This window comes from Mytilus trossulus, chromosome 1 (assembly GCF_036588685.1).
Source record: "Mytilus trossulus isolate FHL-02 chromosome 1, PNRI_Mtr1.1.1.hap1, whole genome shotgun sequence".
Taxonomy (NCBI): Eukaryota; Metazoa; Mollusca; class Bivalvia; order Mytilida; family Mytilidae; genus Mytilus; species Mytilus trossulus.
In genome coordinates, this window is record NC_086373.1 from 96068816 (window position 1) to 96091438 (window position 22623).

The 22623-nt window shown below is 32.5% G+C and overlaps 1 protein-coding gene across 2 annotated transcripts; it reads right to left on the reverse strand.

The window, feature by feature from the left end:
- Positions 1-9832: 9832 nt before the first annotated feature.
- Positions 9833-22622, reverse strand: LOC134691772 (neurofilament heavy polypeptide-like). Of its 2 annotated transcripts, none has more exons than XM_063552287.1 (9): positions 22317-22622; positions 20805-20942; positions 19740-19809; positions 18920-19104; positions 18646-18717; positions 17486-18079; positions 16890-16944; positions 15507-15593; positions 9833-14848 (listed from the first exon to the last, which is right to left on the reverse strand). In XM_063552287.1, the coding sequence occupies exons 1-9, from the start codon at positions 22479-22481 to the stop codon at positions 14790-14792; spliced, it is 1425 nt and encodes a 474-aa protein (XP_063408357.1). In that variant the 5' UTR covers positions 22482-22622; the 3' UTR covers positions 9833-14789. The 2 variants fall into 2 exon arrangements, with proteins under 2 accessions (XP_063408357.1, XP_063408356.1); XM_063552286.1 differs by having other exon boundaries at positions 16857-16944.
- Between the last annotated feature and the right edge of the window lies 1 nt (position 22623).

Below are 22623 nucleotides of genomic sequence, written 5' to 3' on the forward strand. Positions count from 1 at the left end.
GTTGAATCTGATTTAAACTTTTTAATTTATTATTCCGTTCCGTTCCGTTCCGCAAAGTACCAATTGCTCTGAGGAATTGGTATTTAACGGAATCGAACGGAACCAGACATTTATAATGTAATAAAAGCAGTATGATAAAAAAAAATGTGTCTGACACCCCTTTTTGCAGAAGAAATAAGTGTTTTAGATAGCATTCCCGACCAGATAAATAATTAAGAATTTAAAACAAAGGCAGCTTAGACAAAAACAAAAAATCTTACTCCTTCCATTGGTAATATATTTTTTAAAAGAGGCCTTCCACCTCTCGTGCCGACGAGGATTAGAAACAGTAATCAAGTTGAATCTGATTTAAACTTTTTAATTTATTATTCCGTTCCGTTCCGTTCCGCAAAGTACCAATTGCTCTGAGGAATTGGTATTTAACGGAATCGAACGGAAACAGACATCTACAAATGTAATAAAATCAGTATGATAAAAAAGGCTGACACTTCTTTTTTTGAATGAGTGGTAATTGTTTTATATAGCATTCTCGACCTGATCATTAATAAATAATTTAACACAAATGCAGGTTACCCAAAATCCATCCATTCCTTATTATATTTTAAAATTTTCGGGAAAAAAAATGATGAAATGGGCAAAAAAATGTTGTCGTTAATTATTAAAGTTCGGAATGAGTTGCTACATTTGTATGTCTAAAGTACATTGTGTAATGTTGATCCTCTTGGAATTCATTTGAATGTAAGTTTTAAATTGTGCTAATGAATATCATGCATGTGTATTTAAGTTAAAAAAAAAAGGAAAAAAAAAGGTCTTGAATAAAAACAAAGCTCTCGTCAATTATACCCGGCGTCATTACAGTGGTTACAAATGAAAATATCAAAATCAACCTTTTATTAAATTAGAAGTCTGCAACTTTGACAATATACAGTGCGAATGACATAAGCTTTTGATGTAGAAATACAAGTGTACTTAAACTATGACAGTGTCAATTTTTTAATAACTGTAACGGTTATTGGGTTCGGGATTGTGTACTTGTTTTTATGTTGTTCGTTCTATAAATAAAGTTTGAGTACTGCAGACGTCTTTTTGTCACAGCCAAGCTTTTTGTAGATCTCTGCTATTTGTGGTGCCAAATAGGACCCACGTTGTCTGAGAAATGTTTCAGGCATCACACTGGTGTCAGAAGTGTCGACTATTGTGAATTTATTCGACTGAGAAGTTTGGAAATTCATCGGAAAGTTGCCAGTTTGGAAAACCACGTGAGTCGACGATTGGGCGATCCAGAAGCGGATCCCCGTCAATCACAACCCAAACATAATTATTCCGGTGAGATCGTATGATTTTTATACTTTAAATACTGAAAATTGTTTTAATTTTACAAAAAATTTGGCTGACGAAAATTTGCATTTGAAAAAAAATAATTCCGGTGGCTCCGACCTCGTCACCAAATTACCGGACATACAAAAACATTTTTATTTTTTAATTTTTATTTTATTTTAGTCAAGATTTGCATTTTGTATCATAATAATTTGCATATTTTTAGACTGTTTCATGTAATACGTGTTTGTTTTTTAAGTATTACAGATCGAATTTAGAAAATAAAGGACTTATGAGTGAAACTGTTCTACACAACTATCTCAGGTCTATTCCACTCGTCATCACACAACAGACAAAATATTAATGTTCACCTGCTAAGAGACGGGCTTCATCCTAAAAGAATATGGGCACAAAAGTGGTTTAGAAGATTACCACTTGACATATGCCAAGAGTATTGGTTAGATAGGGAATCATTTTCAGTACACGTCGATCCACAGGATTGAAAATTACAATCTTTTATAAATTGCAATTTAATAATAAACATGAATGACGATACAGTAGTAGAGACGGGTTCTGATCGAAAAGTCAGCGAAGATTCCCCGCCAAATGGTGATCAGTTGGGCATAAAAATGCTTAACGTGTTAGAAAGAATGGGGAACGACATGGGAACCTTGGCTGACACCATGACATATGTTTAGAAAACAGGATGAGGTTTCTGCCAATACAATGCAGCTACTCTACCAACAAAGTAGAAGTATAGAAGAATTGAACAATACGTTTTTGCAGAACCGGGAGACATCGAAATCCGACATTAAGAGCACAGGAACTAATACTTCCGGTTACACAGTTGACGATTTTTCTGGGTCTTCTATTTGTCCAAAGTATGGATTATATGATGGAAATAATGAACACCTAGACCCTAAGTTAGGCGAAAACAAACCAGTTGACAGTTTTCAGGTTGGCCAAGAGAACAGTCACAGACAATCTCTGTTCGGTCAAGATAGCAAGCCGAAATCGGTTTTACAGTTCGGTCGTGGGAACAGTCCCAGACCACCTTCATTTAGTTTAGATAATCAACCAATAGGATATTTGCAGTTCGGTCGAGGGAACAGTCCCAGGCCATCGTCCCAGAATACAGATGATGACATACAGACCGGAAGTTTGCAGTTTGGTCGCGGGAACAGTCCCAGACCAAATGCAAATTCACACACACCATTGTCATCAACACAAAGGGATACAACAACACAGAATTTAGATGATGACAGACAGAACGGGAGTTTGCAGTTTGGTCGCGGGAACAGTCCCAGACTAAATGCTAATTCACACACACCATTGTCATCAACACCAAGGGATACCACAACACTCCCCCCTTTTAAACCGTTGCTAAGCACTATAGAAAGATGGGAGTCTAGGTCGAGTTCTATGAACACAAATAATAGACAAGATTTGATAAGAAACATACAACCTTCGTTTTCTAGTGATATTGAAGCTATGCACAGTAGTAACAATACACAGCAGACAAGACAAAAAGTACCAAATAGTGACGTTCCCCACCAAAAACTTCCAACATTCGACGGGAAGGATAATTATGAGGGGTTTATAATCCCATTCAACAGGGAAGCTAGGAGAAACGAATGGACAGAGGAGGAAAAGTTAGATAGGTACATTGAATGCCTGCAATTCCTCGACAGGAAAGAGATACTTTTGAATCCAATTCGCGTCACATGGAAAACAGGTTCAACCGAAAAGAGCCCCCATCCACTGCACGAAAAAAACTATCTGATTGAAGACAACACAATGAAAAGAATGAAGAGTTTGCTGAAGAAGTCAGACGATTAGTCTCAAGAGCATACCCAACAAGTAGTATCGAGTTACAAGAGGAACTTGCAGCGGAACACTTTTTGAAGGGCCACAAGAACGCCAAAATAGCATGTGAAGCTTTAAACCACCAACCTAAGACTGTATCTTCAGCACTAGATATTGTTGTACAACTACAACACAATTATCATGCTACGTTGGGCAGGGATGTTGATTATAATACAAAACAAAGGACCAGACGCGTTACGTTGAAAGATGAAGAGGAAAAGAGTACTGACCAATATGAAGGGATGGACAGCGTTAGGCAGTTGGTAAATTCATTTCGGAAACCAGATAATCAAACATTACAGAATGAAATCAAAGCACTAAGATATCTTTTAGAAAGGGCCATGCTGCATGATTCAAAACCAGCTACCTTGACAGCACAGTCAACGGGATGTTATTTTTGTGGCGATAAAAGCCATTTCAAACGTGATTGTCCAAAAAGATCACGATCCCCAGCCCTATGAGAAGACAAGATACTGGTGCTGATTGTGAAAGGAGATATATTATCAAATTGGCAGAGGACAAGATTTACTCATTCCAATTCAAGTCAATGGCAATAAGGTCGATGCTATTGTTGATACAGGAGCAGATGTAACGGTACTTTCAAGATCCTTTGCAAATTGTATTGGTTTGAGCGGTGCTACCGGTATAAAAGCTTGCTTATTGAATGCAGAAAATGGGAAAGAAATGGAGGCTGACATGAATATTGTTGCAAAGCTTCAACTGGGTAAAAAGGAGATAATTTGGAAAGTATGCATTGCCCCCATAAGAGATGATATTTTGATTGGAATAAACTTACTGAAAGAAGTAGATGGTATCATAATGGCCAAATAAGGTGATCTGCTGATAAATAATGAGCTGATACCAGGACGGTATCGAACAGAAAATGATTGCCAAATATCAAGAGTGACGGCTGAAATGGAACCCACTTTAGATACTTTAAAGCCCATGGACGAGACAGATGTATATGGAGGAGTTGAAAGTCTAAAAGAAAGTATTGTTGATGTTTTAGACCCAGCTTCCTTACAAGACAATAACAACACTGGGTCGGTTTTAGTGGAAACTCGCCTACAGGATAATCTTGAAAAAAATAATGTTTCAGACATGGACGAGGTAAGTGCGATTGGTTCAAATGTGCCACATGAGCCGAGGACACAGGCTCCAGACTCACGTGGGTTTGAGAACAAGAATATTAAGCTATCGCAAGAATTTGTTGTCGAAATTTCAGATGCTTATGATGCGGCTAACGACGATAAATCTGATAGTTCAAAGAAAGAGAATTCACTATTTGAAGACTATATCATATGTTCATTAGAACAGACGATACAAAGTTTAGATTCGGGCAAGAATTCAACCAAACAAGATGATGAATCAGAACAGAAGGAGATTATATCACGTGATTCGGGGACACTGAGTCCAGTCTCAAGTGGTAGTAAGACCCATGCAAACGTAACCAAGAAGATAGGGTCTCTCAATGATGCCTTAAATCCAAAGATTTCACCCAAGATGGATGACAGTTCAGATTCCAGTGAGTCGAGGACACAGGCTCCAGACTTACCTGGGAATCATCAGATGACAAAAGAAAAGCACCCACCTAAAATCAGTCGATATGGACGCAAAATAAACCAACCCTTACGTTTCAAAGATTGACAAAAACATTTGTGCAAAAAAATAAGAGATATTCTTATTGAGAACTGTCTGTTTATAAAGAAAAGGGGGGATAGTGTAACGGTTATTAGGTTCGGGATTGTGTACTTGTTTTTATGTTGTTCGTTCTATAAATAAAGTTTGAATACTGCAGACGTCTCTTTGTCACAGCCAAGCTTTTTGTAGATCTCTGCTATTTGTGGTGCCAAATAGGACCCACGTTGCTTGAGAAGTGTTTCAGGCATCACATTACATTGTGTTAAACTCGCACGTCAATCTTTTGTCTGTCAAGTTTTGATCACTGTTTCTAATCATCTTCGGAAGGCCCCTTTTTTAATTTATAATTACCAATGGAAGTAGAAAGACCTTTTGTCTAACCTGTCTTTGTGTTATTTTTTATACGTCCGTCAATTTTGACGGGACGTATTATGGTATACAAATGTCCAGTGTCCGTCCGTCCGTCCGCCCGTCTGTCCGTCTGTCCGGTGTAAACATGTCGCACCGTTACTTGAGAACGACTTATCCAAATTTCATGAAACTTAACATAGTTGTTTCTTATGATGGTCAAATGATCTGTATACTCTTTTGTGAAAATAAGATTACAACTTTTTGAGTTACGGCACTTTGTAACTAAAACAGGGGTGTGTTTTTTCACATGTCGCACCGTATCTCAAAAACGATTCTTGATTATGGCTTTAAACTTTAAATATTTCTTAGTTATATTAATCTTAATATCTGTATACTTTTTGGTGATGATTCAAAATTTAATTTTTGAGTTATTGAGTATTTTGTAAAAAAGGGGGAGGTTTTTTTGTGAAAATAAGATTACAACTTTTTGAGTTACGGCACTTTGTAACTAAAACAGGGGTGTGTTTTTTTCACATGTCGCACTATATCTCAAAAACGATTTATGATTATTACTTAAAACTTTACACATGTCTTTGTTATATTAATCTTAAGATCTGTATACGTTTTGGTGATGATTCAAAATTTCATTTTTGAGTTATTGAGTATTTTGTAAAAAAAAAAAGGGGGGGTTTACATGTCGCACCATATCTCAAAAACGATTTATGATTATTGCTTAAAACTTTACACATGTCTTTGTTATATTGATCTTAAGATCTGTATACATTTTGGTGATGATTCAAAATTTCATTTTTGAGTTATTGAGTATTTTGTAAAAAAAAAAGGGGGGGGGGTTTACATGTCGCACCATATCTCAAAAACGATTTATGATTATTGCTTAAAACTTTACACACTTCTTTATATTAATCTAAAGATCTGTATACTTTTTGGTGATGATTCATTTTTATGTTTTCGAGTTATTGAGTTTTTGGTAAAAAAAGAGGTTTTTTTTCACATGTTGCGCTGTATCTCTATTGCTTAAAACTTAACAGGCTAATGTTGCGTCGGGTTTCCAAATACATCTTGTACAATGATGAATCTTCCTATTGAGCGGGAATAAGGAAGGAGTCAGGATATACTAAGCATGACATCCTGTACAACCCTGTGTTATTCAAAAAAGATTTATGTTTTTTCTCAAGACGACGGGCGTATCATGCGCTCATGGCGCAGCTGTTTATTTAAATATTGATCAAGTCGAAATGCTATCTAAAACACTTACCACTCATTAAAAAAAGAAGGGTCTGACTTGTTTTTATCATACTGCTTTTATTACATTATAGATGTCTGTTTCCGTTCGATTCCGTTAAATACCAATTCCTCAGAGCAATTGGTACTTTGCGGAACGGAACGGAACGGAATAATAAATTAAAAAGTTTAAATCAGATTCAACTTGATTACTGTTTCTAATCCTCGTCGGCACGAGAGGTGGAAGGCCTCTTTTAAAAAATATAATTACCAATGGAAGGAGTAAGACTTTTTGTCTAAGCTGCCTTTGTTTTAAATTCTTAATTATTTATCTGGTCGGGAATGCTATCTAAAACACTTATTTCTCGTGCAAAAAGGGGTGTCAGACACATTTTTTTTTATCATACTGCTTTTATTACATTATAAATGTCTGGTTCCGTTCGATTCCGTTAAATACCAATTCCTCAGAGCAATTGGTACTTTGCGGAACGGAACGGAACGGAATAATAAATTAAAAAGTTTAAATCAGATTCAACTTGATTACTGTTTCTAACCCTCGTCGGCACGAGAGGTGGAAGGCCTCTTTTAAAAAATATAATTACCAATGGAAGGAGTAAGACTTTTTTGTCTAAGCTGCCTTTGTTTTAAATTCTTAATTATTTATCTGGTCGGGAATGCTATCTAAAACACTTATTTCTTCTGCAAAAAGGGGTGACAGACACATTTTTTTTTATCATACTGCTTTTATTACATTATAAATGTCTGGTTCCGTTCGATTCCGTTAAATACCAATTCCTCAGAGCAATTGGTACTTTGCGGAACGGAACGGAACGGAATAATAAATTAAAAAGTTTAAATCAGATTCAACTTGATTACTGTTTCTAATCCTCGTCGGCACGAGAGGTGGAAGGCCTCTTTTAAAAAATATAATTACCAATGGAAGGAGTAAGACTTTTTGTCTAAGCTGACTTTGTTTTAAATTCTTAATTATTTATCAGGTCGGGAATGCTATCAAAAACACTTATTTCTCGTGCAAAAAGGGGTGTCAGACACATTTTTTGTTGATCATACTGCTTTTATTACATTATAAATGTCTGTTTCCGTTCGATTCCGTTAAATACCAATTCCTCAGAGCAATTGGTACTTTGCGGAACGGAACGGAACGAATAATAAATTAAAAAGTTTAAATCAGATTCAACTTGATCACTGTCTCTAATCATCGTCGGAATGGGCTGTTGTAGGCCTCTTTTTTAAAATATAATTACCGATGGAAGGAGAAAGACTTTTTGTGTAACCTGCCTTTGTGTTAAATTTTTTATTATTGATCAAGTCGAAAATGCTATCTAAAACACATACCACTTATGCAAAAAGAGGTGTCAGACAATTTTTTTTTATCATACTGCTTTAATTACATGAAAGATGTCTGTTTCCGTTCGATTCCGTTAAATACCAATTCCTCAGAGCAATTGGTACTTTGCGGAACGGAACGGAACGAAATAATAAATTTAAAAAGTTAAAATCAGAACCAATGTTTCTAATCATCGTCGGAAAGGACGACGTGAGGTCAGTCTAGATATCATAATGCATGACTTGCAAATGCGTTAATTTCATGATATTTTATCAGGACAATCCGACATATTCATTTACAGAATAGTTCCCGATGTTATACATTATTGCACATTTCACCTGTGAAGATGAGATTAAGTATACATTTGTGTTATTTGTATATGGAAAACCGTAAAACACAGAAATTTTAAAGTTTGTTTTGTTTTAAAGATTTTTCGAAATTTTGATAAATGCCCCCTTTGGATACCTTAAATGAAATTCTGTTCCGTTCCGTTCCGTTCCGTTCCGTTCCGTAAAGTACCAATAGCCCCTGCTAGCAGTATTTGTTGTATTGTTTGTTAGTCTTTTGTACCCTGTACCCGTCAGAATACATTCTATGCATAATGGCAGTGTCAACCTTTGACATCCTGTTGCATTTTTTAAACTGATTAATTTTTATAGTGTCCCATACATAGCAAAGCATGAACTTGGCCATGGGATGAAAGCGGCAATAGGAAAGACGATGTAAACTATTTGTATAAAGCTTAATATTTCAGAAGGCAGAAGAACTTGGTGCTTCATACTTTGTATAAAGATGTCTCATGTAATGAAGTTCCCAATTGACATGTCTCATGTAATGAAGTTCCCAATTGACATGTCTCATCGTCCTTGACCTCATTTTGATGATCTTTGACTGCTTACAATACTTCAGCTTTTTTGTCATATGAATTTCTTGCATATTATGAGTTATAGGATTATTTTATTTGGCACATGATATCCTTGCAAGTTCATTTCAGGGATCAGTGATCAAGGTAAGTTTTCTAAGTCAGGTCAATATCTCAACCTTAATTTGTGTGTAGAAGGGTTGTTTTTGTGGTTTGGTCCGTTTCTCAGGTAGGATATAATTTATTGATTGTTGGTTGCTATATGTCCCTTGGCAAATATTTTAAGCATTTTCAGGAGAACAACCATCTATTGTTGGTTAATATGCATGTCAATTATAAACTTTGAAATCATAATGGTTCTCAAGATATACAGAGGAAATACTCTTTACCATAGGACATAGGGTTGTCAACTGAACCAATGTTTTAGAATTTGACTTCTGACATAGGAAGTTGAACATAGGCCGTACTTTAACCTATAATGGTTTACTTTTTAAATTGTTATTTGGATGGAGAGTTGTCTCATTGGCACTCACACCACATCTTCCTATATCTATTATGACACAACCTCTAGTGTTGGTTCATATGCATGTCAATAATACACTTTGAAATCATAATGGTTCTCAAGATATACAGAGGAAATGCTCTGTACCATAGGACATAGAGTTGCCAACTGAACCAAAGTTTTTGATTTTGACCTTTGACTCTAGTGTTGGTTAATATGCATGTCAATTATATATATAACTTAGAAGTCATAACAGTTCTCAAGATATAGAGCAGACATAATCTTTACCATAGGACATAGGTTTATCAACAGAGAGCTAAGTTTTTGGCCTTGAACTTTGACATAGGAAGTTGTACAAACATTATGACACACCCTGTGGTGTTGGTTAATATACATATCAAGTATTAAGTATGAAATTATAAAGGTTCTCTAGGTATAGAGTGAACACAATTTGTCACAAACTTATCACATTATGGTGACCCGCCACTAGATAATGCATACAATCTGTATGTCCTTTAAAAGGGATATAATGAGTAGAAGGGCTTGAAATTTGGACTGCTACTGCAAGATTTTGTTAAAATCTAAGAGAATTGGATAAAAGTGTATTCAAGAATTTGTACAAAGTGTTGACGGACACACATTGGTATACAATAATACACACTGTCTTCAATGGGGTATAAAAAAGACAACAAGTAACAAAACAGAGAAAACATTAGTTTTTATTTCATTTCTCAGTACAATGACTAACAATAACAAGAAATATCATGATTCACATTGCACTTTCTGACTTAGAATCATCTCCCTTCGATACACCCTGTTTCCATAGTTACATGATTGCTTTAAAATCTTTCATATATTACCTTTTTCTTCTATCACTTAACAATAAAGCTTTCACTAGATGTCATTTATAAAATCTTTAACAAAACAAAAAACAAAATAATTTTGCAACAAAACATTCTCAAGCTGAATGTACTCTTTTAAATTAGTGTATTTTATTTATATAATAAGTTCTTTCATTGATAAATATATATAAAATTTATTTACATTACTGTTTTATGATTTTTATTGTACTTAACCAAAAGATAAATCAGCAAAATTCATAAATTCACTAGTCAAGTGCCCTTAGTTCTTTGTCACAATTGTATGGTCAACAAATGCGTCAAATATTTGTAAAGAGGATTTGTCAAGCACTGCAATCAAAATTAATACTTGCAGACTGAGTTTCAGTCAGGTTGGAGACAGCTCTGAGATTGCAATGCAAACTTCCAACAAATCTTTCAAGCATAACATTTGCTATTGTAGAACTTAATTTTCAATTCATTTATAATCATCTTATGATTTGTACATGATTATTTAAACAATGTAAGAGACAGAGGCTTCCTACAATGACAAAGTAAGTTAATGTGGTGATACTGTGCAAATAATCAACCTCTTAAAGCATGTCAATAAATAGTATGTAATCTTTTAGGAATTATTATGAGATCTTTCATTCTTTTTAAGGTGTATGTATAACTGAAATTAAAGGAACTTATATTAATTTGTATAAAATACAAATTCATCAGTTTACCAAAAATTTATATGTAATATCAAGAGAATAACTGGAAAGAAATAAAGGTAAAACATAGGAGCCCTATACTGAGTTACAAAACAAATTGAAACTACAATGAGAATTAATGCATAAAATATATAATACTCCAGGCAAATGTAATCAAAATATTTCAAATGAGACTGGCAAGACAAAATCTTGAGAAAATAAAATGAATTCATATTTTGGCAGCTTATTTTTGGTTTCCCTTAATGTACACATAAGAAAATGAATATGACTAATTTCAGGGGTTAAAAAATATTGATCCTGGTCTTGATTCATCAGGTCTTAAATTCATCAGAAATACAGGGTTCACTACTAATTGGACCTATCTATTGATCAAACGTATTTCAAATATATGCATAAGAAGATAATTAAACTGTGATTTAAAAACATGACAAGTCTTTCCACTACATTAATCTAAACTAAATTTAACCCCTGATCTCATAAATATGAAATTATTTTTGGCTGCTCTGGTCCATTTAATGGTTAACATACAATGCTAAACAGTCATGACAGCGGATGAAATCAAAGCATTTTTCCATTACCAAGCAAATTCCTACATTCAATATAGCTGGAATATTTGTGACATGGAATGTAGTCTCTGTGATGACTGATATTAACATGATAGTATTGGAAGACAACAACAATCAAGGACTGGCACCATTACTTCTTACAATAAATCGCAGAGTTTGACAACACCTTATTTTGATAGAAATTACATAGTTTTATGATGGGTGTCTGTATTACACTATTATAGTTTTAAATATTGATGTTTTTTTAACATTATTTTTCCCAATTTTTTTAAGCTCATTGTTCAATTAGGTTATTGTCAAACTCTGCATTAACATTTTTACCTGATCCAGAAGATAAATTCCCTAACAGATATTTATAATCATAAGCACCCTTAATAAACAAATCTGATAACACAAGTAAATATTCTGTAGCTTCATGAGATTTTTCATTAAATGTTCACTGGTATATTTAATATTTTATTGTTTTTCTTTAAGATTGTGAACAGATATTTCTAGATCAGCCACTTTCTTAAGGATGTTTATTGCATTCATTTTACAGTATTGAGTAATGCAAAATTTTGTTTTTAAAACATATCAGAATAATACCAAAAGTAATTGTACATGAAAAGCACTTGCTATACATTTGTTTTTTACATTTGTAATCTGAACTGTAACATGTTAAAGCTAAAATGCTTAAAATTTCCTGATGTTTAGTAACTATTTGGTTCACTGTGTAATTTTTTTTCTATTTTTTTTCTAGTTTATAAAGTAAAATAATAGTTTTCTCGCTAATAAATTTACAATTGAAAGCAATATATACGGGTATGCACCTTTCATCTGACGATACAAGCTGCACTATGAGGTCTGAATAAGACAACAGAAATGCTGACAACATATCAACTACATGCACATGTATGGTCATATTCAAAAACAAAAAATATAACAATCTTTTATAGAGAAATAAAAATAACAATAAGTATGGAAGATCTGACATGTTTGATGTAATTTGACATACATATACATAATATATTAATAATTATATATACAAAAATAATTTGGTCCACATTTAACCGTTCACTCATTTATACCCTATACCAACACATTCACACACATTATCAATCATGAACATCAGCACATGGTGCTAAACTTACTTATAACATACAATTAATTATTTACTAAAATCTTCTACTTTTCTCTCCTAATTATCCATTATAAATAAAGTATATTGGTAAACTACAAATTATTGATCAGTGAATATTAATGTATTTAATTTGAAGCATCTTCTTGTGTCCCTTTCAAAAGAAAACAGATCTTCAATTTCTCCTGAAAGTTTCAGAGTTTAACCCTCGAGGAGCAAGTTAATATGTTTTTATCATTAAAACCTTTTGAAATTGTAGTTGAATAGATTCAGTTTTCAAGAGCAACAAAAGATTTTTCTTCAACCTACCAGATTTAAAATCTTAACTATGATTTAACTGTAATCTGGTTAGTCTTTGCAATGCCACTAAGATCCCTTGATAATCACTGGAATTTATTTCTTATCATATTCCATTTAAGCAAACACAACAAACTTCAACTAGCGAAAATAAATTCAATAACAGAACAAAATTACATTCATGAACATTACCAAGGATAATGGTGTCATAATTATCAATAACCTCCTTTCTTATTACTTATAGTCATAATTTGCTGTAAAAATTTTCAAATGCTGAATACTGATTAATTTTGGAATTTCGGACAAAATTGTCATAGACAATTCAATTTCTCACCTCAAACACCAGGATAGAATCCTTCCTTGTATATTCAAAAAGATACTTAAGTATAAAAATCCAGGAATTTTCAAGGGACATAATCTCTTTTTAATCACAGTTACCTGAATAATGCCAGTCTGACACAAAAGATAAAACACCGATCATGCATCATCACAACCACACTTCCAAAGGACGGAGTTATAATTCTCCTGGGAAAACGTTTCTGTGTAAACTATACCAAACTCAAAAAGTTCCTGATATGAAGAAATAATTTATATTCTGTACTATTCATCGTGCACTGTAATTCAAATCTGACATACAATTAACACCAATAGTCCATCACACAAACTCTGGTGCATTTATAACTCTACAATAGTATTTGACTAATTTGGTATTATACACCTTTATGAATCATTATATACAATATTTGTGTCTTTCTTTAAATCTCTAATTTCATTATGAACTGGCCTGCAGTTCCGTGTACATGTTCTCAAGTCCTTTATAAAAACTTTGTTTCCAAGAATTGTAAAAATGGACACATAAATGATGACAAAAAACATGTCTCCAATGATCTACTAAAACTTAATCCATCGTAACAATACATTATCCAAGATCTTTCTTCGTATTCAATATAAATTATTGGTGTTTTTATAGATATACAATTGCAAGGATTAAAATTGTGGTATTAAACCAGAATCTGGTGTTCAAATGTTATACAGAATTAATTCTTATACCTTCTAACTAAAAATATCCATATGAATAAAAATTGTGAACCTTTCTTTGCAAAGTCATTGAAATTATTTGAGCTAAATTTTAGATATGTTTTAAAAGTTTTGTCCGTGTTATGATATGAGATACAAATATTGCTGTAATAACAGACTAGATGTTTACATAGCACCAATTATATACCTACCCTTAGTCATTTTTACGTTTACTGAGAAGTAACAAAAGTACTGCCACTCAACCAATTTAAAAACAGGCTAAACTGACATGGCATGCATTGATCCCCTCACCAAATATTTTTTAATGATAAAAAGAAGTATGAAGGAATAATAAACATGTATGAATAATGAATGATTCATTTCTTTGTAATACTTTTCTTATATGTTGAGACATTTTCATTTGATTATGTTTGACTATTTTTCATGGCTTTCTATTTTGGCTTATGATTCATTTAGAATTTTGCAATTAAAATTTTGTATTTTTTATCTAAAGGAAGAAAACATCATACATAAATTGAAATACAAGTACCTGACTGTAATGTCAAACTAAAATAGTTCCTGAAAATCCTACTCATTTCATTAACTATAAAAGCATCATGTCTGTTATGATAATCGTTTGACTCAAGAAAAAAAAAATGTCATGGATTCTTTGGTATTTTTAAGTGTGCGTAGAATTAACAAAAATTGCAAATATAATACCATAGTTTATCTGACAAGCACTTCCACTAAAACTACCAGTATTTCCCCTCGAAACAGAACTGAGTACTCATACTTTAAGTATTAAATGAAAATATATATCTATGGATTCAAAAAAAAAGCTTGAAAAAAATGGTCCTCACAAAAATGTAAAATTGTCAATCAATAAGATGTAAAAATGTCAAAAAAAGCTAACAGAAAATATCGTAAACATAAACAAATTTCTGACATAAGAAACCCAGGCCATTTACATATTTTAGCTTTGTTTTTGTTACATGTATAACAAAACAAAAGAAGTCCAACTTAATATGAGACTCGAGGGGGTTCTCTATCTTATGTCTGGCCTTGGCTCTGTAGCACTTTACACCTGTATCACAGGAATGGTTTCTCATTAATTCTCACGTCTTGCTTTCTTCTTTTTACTCTTTGGTTTAGCTTCTACCCAGGAATCTAAAATAGAACCATTATTCATACAAATTATTTATATAATAGAAAGTAAAATCACAAAAATACCAAACTCGAGAAGAAAAATTCAAGTCCTTAATCAAATAGCAAAATCAATTGATAAAACACATCAAACAAATGGATAACAAATGTCATATTCAAAACTTGGTACAGGCATTTTCAAATGTAGAAAATGGTGGAATGAACCTGGATTGAAGCTGAAATGTCTCCTCTCCAGACAAAACCCTATCAAAAGGTTAAGGATTAAAGACAGATGAAAATGATGTCAAATGTAATATGAACCCCGACATATGGACATGTCTATCTTACAATATTTTCATACAACATATAAGTTGTGCTTTCACCTAGAGTGACTTGTCCATCTCACATTGACTTTATACAAGTTACAACATATACAGCTGTCCATTTTCTAAGAATGACATGTCCATCTTTCAATATTTTTTTTACAACATACAGTTTTACATTTACTTAAAGCGACAATGTCCATTTTGAAATGCCAAACCACTACCCCTTAATGAGCTACATATATGGTTAATGTATAGACTTTGTCCCACTCAAAGCTTGCTATATCTCTGGGTTTCTACCACTCTCTCCTTTTCGGTATCAGCATCTAATATGTATCAGCATCTAATATTACAATTACCTCCAAGTTCATCAAAAGAAACAGACATGTCAGATCCAGCTGAATTCTTATCACTGTCAACGGGAGAAGACTTCTCTGGTTCAACATCTGAAACAAATATTTGTTTAAAGCACATTGTATATAATTTTTATTTTTTTCAAATGACAAAAATTATTGACAGTCTATTTGTGATCTGACAAATTGCTATAAACTTCCTCCATAGCAAAGATCAGATCATTTAGTTTTGAAACAAAAAAAATTAAGAATCTAAATACACTGTTATATTTGGCATGTCTGTCAAAGAACCCCAATAATTCATTTTTTGATGAAATCAAACAAACTTTAATTTTGGACCCTTTTGGCCCCTAATTCCTAACCTATTAGGACCAAAACTCCCAAAATCAATCCCAACCTTCCTTTAGTGGTCATAAACCTTGCCTAAAAATTTCATAGATTTCTATTTCCTTTTACTGAAGTTATTGTGCAAAAACCAAGAAAAATGCTTATTTGGGACCTTTTTTTGACCCCTTATTCCTAACTGTTTGGACCAAAACTCTCAAATTCAATCCCAACCGTCCTTTTCTGGTCATAAACCTTATTTTAAAATTTCATAGATTTCTTTTTACTTATACTTAAGTTATTGGGCGAAAACCAAGAAAAATGCTTATTTGGGTCATTTTTGGCCCCTAATTCCAAAACTGTTGAGACCAAAACTCCCAAAATAAATCCCAACCTTCCTTTTATGGTCATAAACCTTTGTGTTTATATTTCATAGATTTCTATTTACTTATACTAAAGTTATAGTGTGAAAATCAAAGGTCTTTGGAGGACGACAATGACGCCAATTTTTGCGGTCGTATAAAAACAGGAAATGGCTTAAAATTTTGAATAAATATTTTATGGTTTCAGCTCAGATAGATGTTTTATCTTATTGTATCTTTTCCATCGACATGATCATAGAATTAGAGGTTTTACCACTGCAACAAGTGTGTTACGATATATTTCTCCACTAGAAACAGTTCAATTTTAATATTTCAAGTGCGAGGATTGCCAAGCTTTTTCAATTATTAAAAACTAACTGTTGAGATAGAGATACATGAGTTATAGTGGTAAAATCTGTTTCTTTAATGATTTTAACATTCCTTTACAAAGTTTTGCAGAAAGTTCTGTTCTTTTTAAGTGACGTCATCAGGCATGGGTCACTTTTCTCATGATGTCACAATAGAAAATTCTTAAGAAACACAAGAAAATTGGACATCGTAATAAAATTTTGTCCAAGGAGAAATATTTTTCTCCCATCAATAAAGAAAAGTGAAAACAGCACAAAAATTAGAGAAACACAAGACAGAAATACTAAACATAATTGTATACCTTGGGGATGTATGAGTACAAAATCATTAGTACCTTTTGCAGGTTGGTCAGGTGTTGTTGGTTTGGTTGGAGCTTTGGCTTCACTTTTCTGAAATAGATAAATCATTAAAATTCAATTAAAACCAAAATACATGTCAACATATTCTAAGTTATTCTACTGATTCTACAAACAATATTTATTGAATATATCTTAATACTTTATCAAGAAAATTCCTATACACTTGTAGCATTCTTGTGACATAAGTTATTAAACTTGTAGTTTATCATTCACTTTACTATATTAGTAACTATTATTTATTTCACTTAATTGATGATTTAGTTCTTACATCCAAATTTCACTATTGCTGTGATTTGTTTTCATTGATAGACATGATCAATCTTGAAAGTGAGCAAACTTTTAATACACATGATATTGTGTGCTCTAAATATTTTATAAAAACAGTTACTATGTTTATAGTGTCTGTTATTTTCATAGAATTGCTTTCAAATAATATCCTTATTATTTCCTGAAGATTTTAGTTTATTATTCTTGTTAAACACTTTGCAAAGGCATTTTGCTTACAGCATATTACTCATTAAAATCTTAAAACTATCTTTAAAATACAGATTGAGAACAATCTTAACAATACCTCAGCAGCCTTTTTTCCTTTCTTTGGTTCAGTAGTCTTTGGTTTAACTTCCTCTGGTTTAGATTCACCTGTCTGTTTCTTTGTCTTTGCTTCACTTTTGTCTTCTTTAGGTTTGGCTGCTTCTTGTTTCTTTCCTTCCTTCTGTTTATCTGCTTTTGTTTCTTTCGGTTTAGCTTCTTGCTTAGCCTCTTTTGGTTTAACGTCTTGCTTGGTCTCTTTTGGTTTAGTTTCTTGCTTGACCTCTTTTGGTTTAGCTTCTTGCTTTACCTCTTTAGGTTTATTATCTTGCTTGGCTTCCTTTGGCATAGCTTCTTGTTTGGCTTCTTTAGCTTTAACTTCTTTCTTGGCTTCCTTTGGTTTAGCCTCTTGTTTTACATCCTTGGGTTTAACATCTTGTTTCGCTTCAGTTTTAGTTTCTACTGCCTTTTTTGGTTTGGTATCAGTTTTGGCTTTTGCTTCTGTCTGAACTTTAGGTTCAATTTTAGCTTTAATTTCAGTTTTCTTAGCTTCAACTTTTACTTCTTCCTTCTGACTATCAGCTGTCTTTTTAGATTTAGTTTTCTTGCTAGATGCTTCTTCAAATTTGCCTTCATCCTGTAGAATGAATGAAAATTATCAATATAACAGTTAAGCCCATCTTTTTTGTTTGTGAAGACATATAAAAGCAAAATTTAGTTCAGATTTATTTCATCATTATTTCTAATATCTTAATAACCAGTTTATTACCCTCTGACTCATAGTAAAATAAATTTGATATGATGTCTTAAAAATATATTTACTAAATAATCCTTATTTCAGTTCTAAAAACTGAAAATCAAGCACAAACATTGAATTTCAAAAGGTTATTTTTACTTTTTTTGTACACCCTTTAGTTTTGGAATCAAGTTTTAAAACAAAGTAAAGAATGACAGCACACATATAATCAGAAAAAAACAATATGTGTCTATGATTATGTGTGCATTCTAATCGAAGATAGTTTCTGTGAACATTCATTGTTGTACTAGCTTGTTTGATGCTGTCTAATAATGCAACTAACAATATATACATGATAACATACAATATTTCTCAATTCAGAATACAGAATTAATCCTTTTTATGGAGTATTTTCATAGCACTCAACTGATCCTATGATATGAAGCACATAAAATGTGTATGTTTACCTGTTTTGGTTCAGGAACTTTGACAGGTTCAACTGGAGGTTTACTGGTCTCTACTTTAACTTCTTCTGCTTCCTGAAACAGGAAATGGAATTTGTAGAATAACTTTATTTGATAAAACTGAATACAGCTTACAGTTTACTTAGTTTATGCCAAATAAATACTTTAAATATGTCATTTATGTGTTGTCATTTCTTATTCACTTAAATCTCTTATTTATAAATGACTTTGAGTTCTTCAGTTTTTTCGTATATGTTTGTTTTGTTTCAAATTTTACCTTCCCCGTCTTTTTCTTCTGTTTCTTTTTGTTCCTCTGCTCCTGTGGGGGTTCCTCAGACACAACAGCAGCAGTTACTTCTTTAACCTTCTCAACAATCTTGTCTGCAGTCAACTTTTCCTCAACAGTTTCTGTTTTCTTTCCTCCTTTCTTTTTTCCTCCTTTCACTAAGGTTGTCCATCCATCTGCATATATTACAAATAGCAAAATTATTTCACTGAAGTATGAAAAGCTGAACCAACTTATTACCAAAATATAAAACGTATCTTTACATAAATTTGTTTAAAGCAGTCTTTTTTTCAAATCCAAATGCATGCTATGTTTTTGTATCTCATGTATTTCTCTTAAGCTTTCTTATATGTCCAATTATTTGTTAATTGCTGTTACAATTTGTAATGGTATGCATGGTTATTGGTTATTTTCTCACATTCTTCGTTCTTTCTTAAAATTTATAACGTGTGTGCTAACATCCTCTGGTTTAAAAAAATTCTGCATTCCTATTAAAATTCTTATGTAGCTATAGTAAATATTGTGAATTATTACATGTATTACCGGTATCATCAGGAACAGGTACATTCTTATGTAGCTTTACTTTTTAGTAAATATTGTGAATTATTACCTGTATCATCAGGAACAGGTACATTCTTATGTAGCTTTACTTTTTAGTAAATATTGTGAATTATTACCTGTATCATCAGGAACAGGTACATTCTTATGTAGCTTTACTTTTTAGTAAATATTGTGAATTATTACCTGTATCATCAGGAACAGGTACATTTTTATGTAGCTTTACTTTTTAGTAAATATTGTGAATTATTACCTGTATCATCAGGAACAGGTACATTCTTAGCATTTTTCTTTTCTTCCTCAGCTTCCTTCAAAACTTTCTTCTGCAAAAGAAACATTCAATTATGTTTTAAACTATTTCTGTATCAACAGTCTGGTATCTATTCAAAATGAGCTGCAAAGTACTTATGAAATATGCAAATATTTCCATATTCATTCAACCATAAAATCAGGGTCAAAATCATACTTTGGTATCTCAAATTATAAGTTCCCATCAAAATGAACATGTTAAGGCTGTTAGTTTTCTTGTTTTAATTGTTTTACATTGTCATATTGGGGCCTTTTATAGTTGCCTATGCCATATGGGCATTTGATCCCTGTTGAATGCTGTACAGTGACCTATAGTTATTAATGTCTGTGTCATTTTGGTCTCTTGTGGACAATTGTATTATTGGCAATCATACCACATCTTCTTGTTTATATGTGTACATGAATCCAGATTCAAATTGATGTGATCACAACTTTATGGTCATAACTTCATTAGATAATTAGCCAAAAACTTTGATCTATCATGTCTATTATACTGTAGGCTGACTGGTCCTAATGTTTTATAACCTAAGTAAAACGATGCACTTGGTGCACAGATATGCACATGTGCAAGACACTGCTTTCTCACACAAGAGGTATATATTATATATATTTATTCTCATCACCAAATACATAGGTACAGAGAAGACATGCATGTATAATACAATATATTAAGTACATAAACATAAATATACAATATATACAACAACAACAAAGACAAAAAGAACTTATTCAGGAGGACACACTCGCTTGTTTATAATTCGTATAAACTTACATAAATTAATGAGATCTGTCCTATTTGTAGACGACATAATTTCAGTAAGTACTATAATATTTGGCCTTATACTAACATTTCGATTTATAAATTTAGGTACAATGTATGAAGATATTGATCAATATCATGAATATGATGTTATATTAAGTTAGGATAGGTGGTATTATATTTACACATTTGGTCTAAAGACAAATTTATTCTTTTTTGTACCTTTTAAATGATAACATATTAAAATACCTTTTTAGCAGGTTCTTGTTTGGTTGGTTTGGCAGGCTTTGGTGTGGTCTGTTTCTTTTGCTTTGGAGAAGATTCAGTTTTGATTGGTTGGGTATCTGGTTCAGTTACAGCATGACCATTGGTCTGACCTTTACTTTGCTATAAATAGAAGAAAAGTTAGTAACTTAATTTATATATCATGCATGTCATGTATATAGATATATGAAAGAAAATTCTGAATTCTGAAGCTATTGTGTGTCCTGCAAATCAAATATCATTATTATTTATTCCACATAAAAAAAGAATATTATATTTTAATCATACCAGTGCAAATAAATTACAATGTGTACATATTGTTCAAATATTTAGAACTGCTTCTTGAAAGTATACTTTATTGCCATTACCTTTATTTACGTGTATATTGATAATGATCAATATATTTACTTCACAAAAATTACAAAACTTGAATACAAAAAATGTACAGCATGATAAAAGATTTGATTATCCTGAAAGTTAATGCAATTGCTTTAAAAACTGTTGAAACATTTAAAATAAGACTGTCATTAATCGGGAGAACCAATTTGACTGGCCATCAGGTCCCACGACTTACACAAAATAACAACATTTTACAGAAAAGAACAGAAAAGGACCAAATAGAAGCACTTCTTTTCTGTAAATTTTATCTTTGAACAGATTTGATAGATATGGACAAATAAGATCATTTTAATTTTTCTATTGTTACCCAATGTTGCATCAAACCATGTAAGATCGATCATTGATGCCTGTAATATTTTTTAAGTTAACCAAAATGTAGTCATGGTAGTGGGCTAAAAGAGATATGCACAGTCCAAAAAATCTCCATAAATTGCATAATCCTACAGGTATGAGGGTTGTAATGGGGGTACCTTCTTGACTAATAACGGTAAAAATTCTTGCCAAATAATGTCAACAGTAATTTTTGGTGATATGACAATAAAATGTTCTTTCTTTAAGACAATTAAAAAAGAGACTAGATTTCATTTCCCAAAAATATCAGTAACCTACCGAATTATGACTATTTACCGGATTTGATATCACATAAGCAACATGACGGTGCCACATGTGGAGCAGGATCTGTTTACCCTTCCAGAGCACCCGAGATCACCCCTAGTTTTTGGTGGGGTTCGTGTTGTCTTTTTCCTTTTTAGCCACAGAGTTGTCAGTTTGTTTTAGATTTATGAGTTTGACTGTTCCTTTGGTATCTTTCGTCCCTCTTTCATGTCTTTTACTATAATATTTTATAATTCTGACGAATCATGAATATTTTGACACAACACAGTAAAATTTAAACCCATTTGTCGCTTAATGCTTCTGGTAGTAGGAAAAAAGACGTTTGAAGCCTGACAGTAAAGTGCATTCCAACCCTTAGGTATCCTACAGGTAAAATATAAGCATATACCCTATTTCAGTAATTGTGTATACAAAACAAGAATGTAATCTAACAAAACACACAAACAAATGCTTACCAAAAAGTGCATTTAATTTCAAGAATACCTTTTGCTTCTTTGATTTCTTTTTCTTGTGGTCATCTTCCAGGTAACTAAAGCTTGGTGGCTGAGCTGGTGACTTGAACCCAAATGCAAACACCAGAAAAGCACATAAAAGAACGCCTACAACTGGAAAAGCAACATTTGGCGATACTATCTCGAGTAACTCCATTGTGCTTATTAGAGATAAACTACCGTTTGGTCAAATTGAAGCTTAAATATGGTTAATCTGTGAAACTTATGGCACTTTTCTTCATCTGTAACACGTATCATGGGTTCATGCTGACGTCGCTTGTGCTGTACGTCATCAATTT